The sequence below is a fragment of the Mustelus asterias genome, chromosome 3, assembly GCF_964213995.1.
Source record: "Mustelus asterias chromosome 3, sMusAst1.hap1.1, whole genome shotgun sequence".
Taxonomy (NCBI): Eukaryota; Metazoa; Chordata; class Chondrichthyes; order Carcharhiniformes; family Triakidae; genus Mustelus; species Mustelus asterias.
The window spans coordinates 124,049,034-124,063,201 of NC_135803.1; the positions used below are offsets into that span (position 1 = coordinate 124,049,034).

General features: G+C 41.8%; 1 protein-coding gene across 1 annotated transcript in view; it reads right to left on the minus strand.

The window, feature by feature from the left end:
- Nucleotides 1-14,168, minus strand: part of LOC144491556 (receptor-type tyrosine-protein phosphatase gamma-like) — a 711,057-nt gene that overhangs the window by 213,040 nt on the left and 483,849 nt on the right. Inside the window, exon 7 of the mRNA XM_078209530.1 lies at nucleotides 4,371-4,528. Coding sequence (XP_078065656.1) covers nucleotides 4,371-4,528 — 158 coding nt within the window. The remainder of the gene's footprint in view (nucleotides 1-4,370; nucleotides 4,529-14,168) is intronic.

Sequence of the window (14,168 nt, forward strand, 5' to 3'; positions counted from 1 at the left end):
GAATCCATAGGCAACTAACTCTTTTGGGATTTTCAAATTACTTAATCTATCTTGTCACTTTGTAACGTATTTGTGTGGATGTGAATTCTTGAATGTATGCATGTGTGAGAGGTACTGTTGTCTTTAGATTTGGTTATTAAGTACAAAAAATACTACTCTCTTTAAAAACTTACAGCCAACATGTTTGTGTGTTGTTTACAGTCAGAGCATGTAAACTGTTAAACACTCACTAAATTGGCAAGCATATCCTTTTTAAAAACTTTGTTACATTCAAACAAGGAGTGAGAAAAGAGGGGAGCCATTCTACTCCTTTTCACCTGGTTGTATATGTGCACAGGTTTGTATCAGAAATGATCTATGAGAAACCTGAACTGACTTAAAGGATACAATACTTTCAGCCTTTTCTCCGTTACTGAAATGCAATGTATATTAAATCAGGTTTGAAGTATCTTAAAGTATGCTTTTGGGTGGGGCAAATGCATTCTAGATTCCTTTAAGCAAAGGTATAATATTATTATTGCAAAACCACCAATGCGGTCTTTCAAAGTTCTCCATGTCAGTTTATGAGCTGCATCAACCATATTGGTGAAATATAAGGACACGTTTAAAAACAATGTGAATTGAAGCTTCACTTCTTCCAGACATACACAGAACACGAAACAGAGTATGTGCTTAAATAGCCAGTTGTCAGAAGCTCATGGTTCGTAAATGGACTCGTAACCCAATGCAACGATAGTCCAATTTTATTTGATTCAAGTAAATTGCTCATGACATTGGCCATGATCAGATAATGAATGCAAGTTGCTTTCAGAGAAGTTGATGATAGAATTGGGAGAGAGACTTGTGAACATTTTGCATCTTTACCTATCTAGTGGCTACAGTCAGTTGAAAAATCAAAAGCTCAATGAGAAATATCGACATAACAATTTATAATGGCAAATATTAACACAAAAACTAAACCAAAATTTGCAACCTCAAGTTTAATTGTAATCAAAGATTTGCCATCAATTGCTACTCCGATAATTGCAGTACATTTACTTCTGGTGTCTCCAAAGGATCTTTTCTTGGGAAAATATGAGAATTCATTACTAAGGAGGTATGGCAGAACATTTAGAAAATCATAAAACAATTAGGCAGTGTCAACATGATTTTGTGCAAGGGAACTAATAAACTTATTTGAGGATGTAACAGGCAGGATAGATAAAGGGGAATGAGTAAATGTAACATATTTGGATTTCTAAATGGCATTTGATGAGGTGTCACGGAAAGGATTACTGCAAAAGAGCTCATGGTATTGGTGGTAATTAGAATGGACAAAGGATTGGCTAACTAACAAGGATGTTACTACCGGACGGGAAGATCCCACAATGGAACCCTGGATCAAATGACTATTCATTTTTTCCTTAAAAAAAGTCAGAGTTGCAGAGATGGCAATTAGCTTTTAACAATAACAAAAAATGAAAAGTTTGGGCTCCAATACAATACGCCTTTTCCCACTTATCTTCACAAATGTACACAGATTTTAAGGATGCACAGGTTACAAAATATATCTTATACTATGATGTTCTTGGTAAACGCAGTCCTTTTAAACCCATAGGCTGACACACTCCACTCTGAAACCAAATGGCAGACAACACCCAAGTAAACTTCTGCAGATTTCTCCTTAAACCCCCCAGTTAATTGTCACACAACTGTTTCCAAACTCCACTCTCAAAAAGACACAGAATCACACAGTGCAGAAGAGGCCCTTTGGCCCATTGAGCCTGCACTAACACGTGAAAAACATCTGACCTACCTACCTAATCCTATTTATCAGCACTTGGTCTATAGTCTTGAATGTTATGATGTGCCAAGTGCTCATCCAGGTACTTTTTAAAGGATGTGAGGCAAACTGCCTCCGCTACCCTCCCAGGCAGTGCATTCCACACTGTCACCAACCTCTGGGTAAAAAAGGTTTTTCCTCGCATTCTCCCTAAACCACCTGCCCCTCGCCTTGAACTTGTGCCCCCTCAAGACTGACCCTTTAATTAACGGGAACAACTGCTCCCTATCCACCCTGTCTATGCGCCTCATAACCTTCTACACCTCAATCAGGTCGCTTCTCAGTCTTCTCTACTCCAATGAAAACAACCAAAGGTAAAAGCAAAAAGGCCTGCAGATGCTGGAACCTGAAACAAGAAACAGAAAATGCTGGAAAATCTCAACAGGTCTGTTAGCATCTGTGGGCAGAGAATAGAGCCAATGTTTCAAGTCAAGATGACCCTTCGTCAGCCTACTCCCTCTGCCTTGATTGTTTTATCGTATTATGCTGTGTGCCAATTCTGATGACAGTCTGTGTCCCCTTCCTCTGGCGAACTAGCATAAACTCCTCCCAATAGCACCAGCAAATCCACCCGCAAGGATGTTCGTGCCACTCTGGTTCAGATGTAGAACACCCCGCTTGTATGGGTCCCACCTTCCCCAGAAATGATTCCAGTGATCCAGGGATCTAAAACCTTCCCTCCTCCACCAACTCTTAAGCCACGTATTCATCTGCACTATTCTTCTATTTCTGTGCTCGCCAGCATGTGGCACTGGGAATAATCCAGAAGGTCCTGCTTTTTAGTCAACTGCCTAACTCCTTGAATTATTGATGCAAGACCTCATCCTTCTGTCTACTTATGTCATTTATACCGACATGCCTCATCATCCTCCCCCCTCAGGATGCCCTGTAGCTATTCAGTGACAACCCTGACACTGGCACCAAGGAGGCAACACACCATCTTGGAGTCACATTGACGGCCACAGTATCACATATCTGTCCCCTGACTACAAAGTCCCCTCTCACTATTGCTCTTCCTCGCCTCCTGTCCAGGCAGGCTGCTTGTGTTGCCAGAAGTTTGGCTCTGTTTGCACTCCCTGGAGGAACAAGCATCCTCATCAGCCTCCAAAATGGAATACCGATTTGTGAGTGGGAACCCAGGGGACTCCTGAACTATCTGCCTGTTTCTCTTGGACTGCCTATTGGTCACCCATTTCCTTCCTTGCTCAAGTCCCTTCAGCTGTGGTGTGACCACCTCTCTGAATGTGCTATCCATGATGCTCTCAGACTCGCGGATGCTCCAAAGTATCCCCAGTCACCATTCCAGCTCTGATACACGAGCTTCCAGGAGCTGCAGCAAGGAATGTGGAAAGCTGGCAAGGAGTGCATTAGAATAGTCAAATTTACTTGAGCAACCATAATGCACAGGGCTGCACAACCAGAGCAGGATGCAAGGTTAAGTGGGTTAACTCTTCTCGTGTGGATATAATGACCAGAATTTTACTGCCCCGCGTACCACGGGAATCGGAGCAGGTGAGGGGCGGAACATGGAAAGGTCCATTGACCTCGGTCGGGATTTTAAGGTTTCAGGATGAGCGAGGCCATAAAACCCTGCCAAGTGGGTCAAATGGCCTCCTTCTGTGTCATAAATTTTCTATGATTCTGATTGGCACAAAAATTATTCCCTTCCTCAAAAGGAACAAAAATTATCAATTTTTAAAACCATTTTATAAGGAAATTAAGCAAACATATATTTGGAATCTAGTTACTGGTAATGACAAAAAATAGTTAACTTTTAAGAGCAGTGATTTTAGAGCTATTTCTTTTCAATCATCAATAATAATTTATCCTTGTGGCAGAGCTGATTGCTGAATCTTACTTTGAAAATATCTGCATGACTCAACATGACAGTGCTAATTAGTTAATATAAAATCGGCCCTTTCTTCACATCCCAGGCATCTAGATGTCGTGAACACCACATTGTGCAGGCTATTTAGAGTTGGCAATATATTCTTGCATATCACAATAATGCTCCAAAGCAATGGCAAAAAAATCATGACAATAAATACATCCTGTGTCAAAGAACATGTGTCTGCTGCCACCTTCTATCACAATACCTCTCAGTACAAAATGTTTTGTTAAAGATGTTGAACACTGTTGACAATTCTAAATGCCCACAATCATTGTATTGCAAATGAACATGATAACATCTGGCAAAAGCTGTACAAGATTTATATCTAAGAAAGCAGTTTGGTTTATTGTATGCTAAAATATGATGAAATCAGCTAACTGACCTTCTCAAGGACAAAACCAAAGCTTCAGATAAGCTTAAGTGCTAAATGTAAAAGCGCCGACATGCATCAACCTTTTTATCACTGTAAATTTGTTCATTCACACATCTCTGTTTGCATGACAACAGCTATTCAATGGTGAGATCGGTTCCAAAAACGCCATTGGTGTTTGTGAAAAGGCAACACTTTCTTTAATTAAAATGAATGTTGCTTTAGAAATCTGTAGCCCAGAGTAAAGGGCAGGTTCATGCATTCCCATATTGCCACTGAATGCATACCTGCTCAAGGGAGATGGAGATAGGTCGACTGAAGACTATCCATTCCACAATTTCACTGCACGGTGGTGTTGTGAGGGACCCAGAGTATCTGTAATAGCTCCCAAGTGAGGCAGGTAGTAAATTTCCCAGGACAAAAGGGTCCAGAAAAGTTTCTTTTTCTGTAGGAGAGAGTAAATATGAATGAAGAGAGCATCATAAATTATCATACTGTAACATACGAAAAGCAGATAAGATAATAATTAAGGGACAGATTTGCATTATATTTTTGTTTTGCAAAGGAAGTTTAATTTACATTGTCATTTTTATTTTGAGGATGCCATTGCTGCAATTTTACATCAATACACCTAGACAAGTTAGCGGTTAGCACTGCTGCCAGAGGCCCGGGTTCAATTCTGGCCTTGGGCGACTGTGCGGAGTTTGCACATTCTCCCCGTATCTGCATGGGTTTCCTCTGGATGCTCCGGTTTCCTCCCACACTCCAAAGATGTGCAGGTTAGGTTGATTAGTCATGCTAAATTGACCATAAGTGTCGGAGTAAATCAGTGGAGTTACGATGATAGGACCTGGGTGGGATTGTTGTCGGTGCAGGCTCGAAGGGCCGAATGGCTTCCTTCTGCACTGTAGGGATTCTATGATTCTATGAAGTTCAAAGCTAAAGTCTGAAGGAAAAAAAAGGGAAAAGAGTAATTGGATAGCTATGTTATTATACTACTGCTGTGAATGACATTTTATAGTGAAGCTTTATTTATATGGTTTGTAAGTAACCATTATTCAATCTCTAATGTGCTCTAATTTACAACTGACAGATCATACACCACACACCTAGAGTAGAATTTCCTGGATCTGTGGTCACTGAGGTCTGCAAAATCTGATTTATTTGTCTCTGGAAACCAGTGCAAATCAGCTCTCATGCTCATGGCCACTTAAGAGGGAAATCAGGAGGGCTAAAAGAAGACATGAGGTTGCTTTGGCAGACAGAGTGAAGGAAAATCCAAAGAGCTTCTATAGGTGTGTTAGGAGCAAAAGGATAGTGAGGGATAAAATTGGTCCTCTTGAAGACCAGAGTGGTAGACTGTGTATGGAACCAAAAGAGATGGGGGAGATACTAAATGGTTTTTTTGCATCTGTATTTACTGAGGAAACGGGCATAGAGTCTACGGAAATAGGGCAAACTGGTAGGGAGGCCATGAACCTTTACAGATTAAAGGGGAGGAGGTGCTCGCTGTCTTGAGGCAAATCAGAGTGGATAAATCCCCAGGACCGGACAGGGTATTCCCACAGACCTTGAGGGAAGCTAGTGTTGAACTTGCAGGGGCCCTGGCAGACATATTTAAAATGTCAGTATTCACGGGGGAGGTGCCGGATGATTGGAGGGTGGCTCATGTTGTTCCGTTGTTTAAAAAAGGTTCCAAAAGAAATCCGGGAAATTATAGGCCAGTAAGTTTGACGTCGGTGGTGGGCAAGTTATTGGAAGGTGTGATAAGGGATAGGATCTACAAATATTTGGATAGACAGGGACTTATTAGGGAGAGTCAACCTGGCTTTGTGCGTGGTAGGTCATGTTTGACCAATCTATTAGAGTTTTTCGAGGAGGTTACCAGGAAAGTGGATGAAGGGAAGGCGGTGGATGTTGTCTACCTGGATTTCAGCAAGGCCTTTGACAAGGTCCCTCATGGGAGGTTAGTTAGGAAGGTTCAGTCGCTGGGTATACATGGGGAGGTAGTAAATTGGATAAGACACTGGCTCAATGGAAGAAGCCAGAGAGTGGTTGTGGAGGATTGCTTCTCTGAGTGGAGGCCTGTGACTAGTGGTGTGCCGCAGGAATCGGTGTTGGGTCCATTGTTGTTTGTCATCTATATCAATGATCTGGATGATAATGTGGTCAATTGGATCAGCAAGTTTGCTGATGATACAAAGATTGGAGGTGTAGTGGACAGTGAGGAAGGTTTTCAAAGCTTGCAGAGGGATTTGGACCAACTAGAAAAATGGGCTGAAAAATGGCAAATGGAATTTAACGCAGACAAGTGTGAGATATTGCACTTTGGAAGGACAAACCAAAGAAGAACGTACAGGGTAAATGGTAGGACTCTGAAGAGTGCAGTTGAACAGAGGGATCTGGGAATACAGGTACAGAGTTCCCTAAAAGTGACGTCACAGGTGGATAGGGTCGTAAAGAGTGCCTTTGGTACATTGGCCTTTATAAATCGGAGTATCGAGTATAAAAGTTGGAGTGTTATGGTAAGGTTATATAAGGCATTGGTGAGGCCGAATTTGGAGTATTGTGTACAGTTTTGGTCACCTAGTTACAGGAAGGATGTAAATAAGATTGAAAGAGTGCAGAGAAGGTTCACAAGGATGTTGCCGGGACTTGAGAAGCTGAGTTACAGAGAGAGATTGAATAGGTTGGGACTTTATTCCCTGGAGCGTAGAAGATTGAGGGGAGATTTGATAGAGGTGTATAAGATTTTGATGGGTATAGATAGAGTGAATGCAAGCAGGCTTTTTCCGCTGAGGCTAGGGGAGAAAAAAACCAGAGGGCATGGGTTAAGGGTGAAAGGAGAAAAGTTTAAAGGGAATATTAGGGGGGGCTTCTTCACGCAGAGAGTGGTGGGAGTGTGGAATGAGCTGCTGGATAAAGTGGTAAATGCGGGGTCACTTTTAACATTTAAGAAAAACTTGGACGGGTTCATGGATGAGAGGGGTGTGGAGGGATATGGTCCAAGTGCAGGTCAGTGGGACTAGGCATAAAATGGTTCGGCACAGACAAGAAGGGCCAAAAGGCCTGTTTCGGAGCTGTAATTTTCTATGGTTCTATGGCCAGCTCTGCAACAACATTAGCACTGGCCTACAGGCAGGCTCTGTTACTATATTCTTGGTTTTCGCAATGTATGAAAGTCAGTAAGATCTTCAAAATAGATGGAATAAGGAGACCACCTAAGACAAAATAGGCTGTACCTTCCGAACCCCCCTGTGCCGGACTTCGGGGGTACCCCAAAGATGCACTGGGGAATCCCTCTCTGAAATACATAGGTAAAGGGTTTGCATGGTAATTATCCAAAAGTACAAACTTCCCCTGGGTAATTGTGCTATGCTGGGAACCATCTGAAAATGTGGTTTAAATCATTAACTTTGGATGGCTTTGCCACGGTTACGATTAAAATTACTCAGGAAAAATTAGAAGAATTAGAACCTCTTCTAACTTCCGGGTAACTATTGTTAGTCCCCAGACCGATAACCCCACGGGACTCACCCCATACCTGACCCTCAGAGAAACTCCCCTCACATCCCCAACACCCCACTGATCCATCCCAACCCACAGACTGGACCTGACCCACCGCCACCCACCCCCCTCCACATCCCACAACCAATCGGACCTCACCGCACTGATCCAACCCCTCCCACCTCAACCTTTTGACCTCCAATGCCCCAAAACCCAACTACAACCACAGAATGTCAAATTTCAGTTGTTAGAGGTGAGCCAAACACATTTCATTCCATGTGTTTCAATGGATTTTTGTTCTGTTTGAATTATTTCAAACCCACTCACGTCATTTCACTGATATTAAGGGTTCCCTGTGAGTAAGTCAGGAAGCTACACCCTCAGTGGAGCATTCTTCAGTTTTAACGAGACTGTGGTTCCTCACACAGTTGTATACGATAGAATTTTCCAACTGCTTGTAGAGTACCCTTAACTGAAATCACAGTGTTTCCCACAACATGGTATAAAGGCTTTGAAGTCCCAATCAAAGACAGATGTATGAGAAGAAAAGGATGGCATACTCAACTTGAGCATGTCTGAAAAAAGGATATTTTTTTATCAAAGTTTTTTTTAACTTGCATCAGGACATTTGCAAGAATACAATGCAGGGGAAATCAACAAATTTATACTGTGTGAAAACAGTGCTGATTGCTTGACAGGTGGATTCTGTTTTGCAGAGGCGTTGCTATGAAGGATGCATCAATTGATGTTGACTGAGAGTCAACTGCCAAGTATTGTTTGAAATTTAAACCAGCAGTTTAAGTTTTACTGGTCAAGGCATTGTCCTGAGGAATGAACCAGTGACAGGTGCAATGTGTGTACATGTTCTTTCTGCTTGCAAAGAACAAGACCTTGTGTGGCTTACAGATCATGCAAATGCACCATACTGTGAGCCCAACTAACAATCTTGAATTGGTTGTCAGTATAATTCTTAGCAACTGAGGATTATTTAGCAAATGTTGTCCTATCCAATTTTGTAATCGCATTTAATGTTGGACACTGTGCTTTGAGTTTTGCAAGCAAGGGCTGGTTGGGTATGGTCTGTATCTTGCCTGTTGTGAGTGGTTGTTGATTTCCCTTGCATTGTATTCCTGTGAATGTCTTGATGAGTGCTGGATGAAAATCTATGAAAAAAAATGGGAACAACTCCAAAGTCAAATTTTTTCCAATCGGATAATTCAGGGCATGGTTATTTCAACCGAGATGGAAAATTTCAGTTTTATTAAAGGCCTGATTTTAGCATGGAGGAATTGGATGGAAGGGTGCAAGCTGAGTGCCAAACACCTCTGACTTTGGCATCATGAAGCTGGGGTGATTTTAACTTCCAAGCTTAATCTCTATGTCCCTGATGAATAGTCCACACAAAACTTGAATTGTTGGTAAACCCAAACTGTTTTTTATAAAACAGGCTGTGACCATTTCCTATTTAAGTTACCTAAATGCTATTTAAATCAATGATAAAAAAAACAATGCGGCCCATTTTAACTTGACCAAATCAAATGAGATCCATAGACATACCACTCTAATATCACCAACATTCCAGCCCGATGCCATATACAAATTCCAAGGTAGTAAGTCCTTTTGATATGCAAATTGGAATTGTACACTTTCATTTTAAGACAGATCTAGATGGCTAAGGTTCCATGCACTAACACTAGTTTTACTGTTGGTACAACAGAAGTGTCTCAAAAAGGTCATTTTAAACTTCTAATAGTTATCCTAGGGTTATAGAGCCAATGGGAGGCTGAATTCTCCCAAAATATTTCTAAGTGTCATAATGGTGAGAAAACAAGGGCGAACCTTTCCCATGGATATTGGGACCTCCCCCCGCCCTCATTGGTGGCATGTTCCCCCAGCCCTCCCGACACGGGTCGTCAGCATTGGGGCACCGTGACCCTTCCAACATGCCCCCAAATCAAGGCCCTTGGTATGATCCAGCCCTGCATGACCCACCCCTGTGTAGCTCCCCCATCATTGCCCACTTGCATAGCCCCCCTATTATAGCTCCCACACAGGCCCACCCCTTTGGCACACCCCGGCACACTAGTGGTGCCTAACTGCCACTGCCAAGGTGCCCAGTGGGCACCGCCTGGTCATGTACCCAACACCCCAGTGGCTTAAATGGCCTCTAAGCCTCCCAGCTTGGCCATCGCGCCAGGTCTCATGCTGGTGGAGATCAGTAGTGGTTCTCGCTGCGTCCGAAGGCTGAAGAATTACGTGCGCTGAGATTCAAATAGACTATATGTATTTAAATGCTACTTTAACTATACTAATTGGCCTTGCACCCTTTCTGAGCGCAATTCGGTTCGCGCCATTAGAAAGGGGCCAGGAGAATTGCAAACTGTTTGGCGCTGAGCACAAAATTGAGTTTTAGGCCCACATGCTCTTCTCCGGAATCGGCGTGATCTGTGCCAGGTGCAGCGAGGCCAGAGAATCGCCCCCAATGGGTAGGAATTGCTCTTTAGAGGGCTCACCTCTATGATCATATTTCTTCACCGATACCAAGGTAGCCAAATTGCAACAACACAGGTGCTGCATCTTTTTACAAATTGAGGGCAACCAGCTTGCGGAATCTATATAAGTGAGGCCTGGCTTTGAAATAGCTGGCCTTTTCATTTCAGGCATGAGAAGTGGCCTGTTTGCACCCCAAAAGTTAAAACCAGCCCTCAAATCTTTGCCTTATTTGCAAAGACAAATCCGAAGCACAAATAAAATGGAATTTTCTTCCTGACTTCCACCACGTTCACTCTTATTTGCTCACCTGCTCCCTCCAACAGTTTAAAAAGTGAAGTGGGCCATGTAAGGGACATTTCACAAAGTGACTGAGTCAGTAATGGCGTTTCATTATCCAAAAATATTATTCCCTCTCTATTAAGGTGGGCTGTTTTTCTGTTACAGAGTAGTGCTCATCATAACTAAAAATTGCCACAAGGAGTCCAGTTTGGTTCAACTAGAAGTGATTGGTAGAACTGACCTTAATTTGCAGTTGGAGCAATGGGAACAAAGAAGCGAAATAGGATTTGCTGCAAAGGTTTCAAATCCAGGGTTGCACTGATACAGGTAAAAGACAATTATTTCTCAAAGATTAAATGTATTCAAACTCAAACTGAATTCCCATTTTCCAGAAAGCTAAATGTTATCCACTTAACCAGGAAATTTTAAATTCAATTTGAGTACAGACATACATATATGGATGGACTGGGATATTAAAACAACCAATACCTAAAATAATTAAAAGTCTATTCCACAGCCAACTGAAAGAGTGAAATATTTATATAACCAGTCTTCAATACTTTTAAAAAATCAATCGTCCTGCATGCTAATTCCCACTGCTGACCTCACATAACTAATTACATATACTTCAGCTCAGGAGGTAAACAGCATCAACCATTCATCAATTTGTATTGTGTTTTCAGCTTACAAAGCAGTTTTTCATCTCAAAATATAATAAAGACATGAAATAAGAGTGAGAATTTATTTCTAAAAATAAAAAAAGCTATTATCTTGTTTTAATCTGTTGAAATAGTAATTTTATTGCATCTTTTATTTATATACAGTGACCCTGTGCTGCATAAAGTAGATGTAGCAATTCCTAGAAGAGGTTTAATATCATACTTCAAGACTAGTTCGGATAGCGATTTCATCTACAGCCAAGTATGCAACTTTTATTACTTTTTAATAATTAAATTCTTGTTGTGTATGAACATTAGGTTCAAAGTCATTCAAATTAAGGAAATAAATTATGTATTGTTCAAATTGCACAAGTTCCTAGTTGCAGTTCCATCACAGATTGTTAATACTGATTTACTAAAAGAATAGTTTCGTTAAATCATTATTTGCATTCTGTACATAGGTATCTCTCATGATGTGATGACTGCATTGAGTCAGCATACGGCAGCAGGTTATCCAGTCACTGAAGGCATCAAAATTGATTTGAATCCTACACAAATGCAAAAACACATACAAATACACACACTGTGAAGGGCTAATACCTCACACTGTACATGTAGATATGCTCATCACTATTTCTAAAATTTTCAAAACTGGACCAAGAGCTGAAAATGGCTGAAACGGTGTCTGAATGTGACGCCTGAAGAAAAGAAGGCACATTGCAGATTGAGGGAAACTCACACCTTGTTATCTCTGAGAAGCCACTAACGACCCCATGTGGACTGTACAATCTAACTTCAAAAGAGCTGTAGAAAGGCCATCTGCAACTAATAACGCAGGCCGGTCAAAAGGAGATGGATCATCTGCTAAGACAAAGGCCTTAAAATACTTCCTTTCAATTCCTAATGGCTGAGAAATTTGACAGGACATTGGAATCCAGATGATGGACACACATTGGGGGCGATTCTCCCATCCTGCTGCACTGCTTTTGTGGAGGCAGAGAATCTCTCCCCCCCCCCCCCCCCCCCCCCACCCACCACCACCCCATGCCCAATCCTGCTTGTAACAACCCTCCAACAGGAATCTGTACAATGATCAGCGACAAGAACATGAGTCAATTCTTCCCTCTCGAAACCTTGCTCATTCCACTCTTACAGATGAACAAAATGGGCAATAATCCTTAACATTTTGTGAACTATAGCATTTGTATTGGTTCAGTAATATAAAGATCCAAATTGCAACTGAGTGCTCATTTTGATAACATTGTACAAGGCATTTGAACAATTGCATGTGCAAATGTGGGGAGGTTAAAAAGTTGGCCAAATGTGACAAATGCTTCAGGGGATCATCAGAGTGATGTGTGAAAGCTGCAGAGATGATGGAACAAACTACCAGTGGCATCAACGAAAAACAAATGTGCATAGAAAGTACATGATACCAATCAATGATAAAGCACCTACTCGAGCATCTCAACAATCCTCAGAGACTAACGCGACAGAAGTTATCTGTAAAGACATAACATCTGGTGCATATTATCTTGAACATTCTTTTCAAACAGTAACTATGTCAAATACACAAAACAGAAGGTTTCGAACTGTATGCACAGGCAGCTGGAGCTAAGGGGGATTGCAAATACATTTTGACACATGACTTTCCATCTGTCCAAAATCTCATTGAGCCAACATCCAGATGCCACATTTTCTTTATGTTTTATACATAGGAAAATCTTTCTATATTTTTATAGACAAAAATATACATTTTTTGTATATATATTATGCAAATATGCTTTATATTTAGATATAAAAACATCTCAAAATTTGATTTTCCACTTATCATGAGGATGAAGGATAACTTGAGAAAGAACTCAGACATAAATGAAATTAAACTCTGTTAAGACTCTATGAACAAACTAAAATCACAAAGCAAATACAATAATTAACGGATGCAGACAGGAGGTATTGTAAGGCAATAATGTAATCCAGTGTTTCCCAAACTGGGTTCCACTGAACACAATTTGATAAAAAACTGTGCTTGCAGCTTGTCAAATTGGAGGAAGTTTTTACCCTGCATGGTCTCCTGATAGGCGCACCAGTTAGCCCATGACCAGCCAAAGCATTAAGAAGTTGGCCTCTGATTGGACGAGCCGAAAAAAGCTCCAAAGTGAGCATGAGAATTCTGAAGCAGAGGCTAGAGCAGTTGAGAGAGAAGACAGCTAAAGTCCAATGATGGAGTGAAGGCAGCAATGGAGTGAAGGCTCAGCAATGACGCAGGGATGGCACAGTGATTCGTACTGTGGCCTCACAGTGCCAGGGACCCAGGTTCAATTCCCAGCTTGGATGACTGTCTGTGCGAGTCTGCATGTTCTCCCCGTGTCTGCGTGGGTTTCCTCTGGGTGCTCTGGTTTCCTCCCAATGTCCAGAAGACGTACTGGTTAGGTACATTGGGCATGCTAAATTCTCCCTCAGTGTACCCAAACAGACGCCAGAGCGTGGTGACTAGGGGATTTTCACAATAACTTCGTTGCAATGTTAATGTAAGCCTACTTGTGACAATATTAATAAATAAAGGGACCAAAGGTTTTGATTCGATTTATTATTGTCACATGTATTAACATAGTGAAAAGTATTGTTTCTTGTGCGCTATACAGACAAAGCATACTGTTCATAGAGAAGGAAACGAGAGAGTGCAGAATAGCTAGGGTGTAGAGAAAGGTCAACTTAATGCAAGGTAAGTCCATTCCCTGACAGCAGCAGGGAAGAAGCTGTTCTTGAGTCGACTGGTACGTGACCTCAGACTTTTGTATCTTTTTCCCGACGGAAGAAGGTGGAAGAGAGAATGTCCGGGGTGCGTGGTGTCCTTAATTATGCTGGCTGCTTTGCCGAGGCAGCAGGAAGTAAAGACAAAATCAATGGATGGGAGACTGGTTTGCGTGATAAATTGGGCTACATTCATGATCTTTTGTAGTTCCTTCCGATGGCCCAGCAATGAAGCAAAGGCCAGCAGCAAAGCAGAGGCCAGTGGCAAAGTGGGTGGTGGATAGTGGAGCAGACAGCACAGCGGGCAGTGGATGATGGAATAGCAGCGATGACAGAGTGGGCAGTAGAGCAAAGCTGAGCAAATCGAGGAGGGGGCCATGGGGAGAGGGCCAA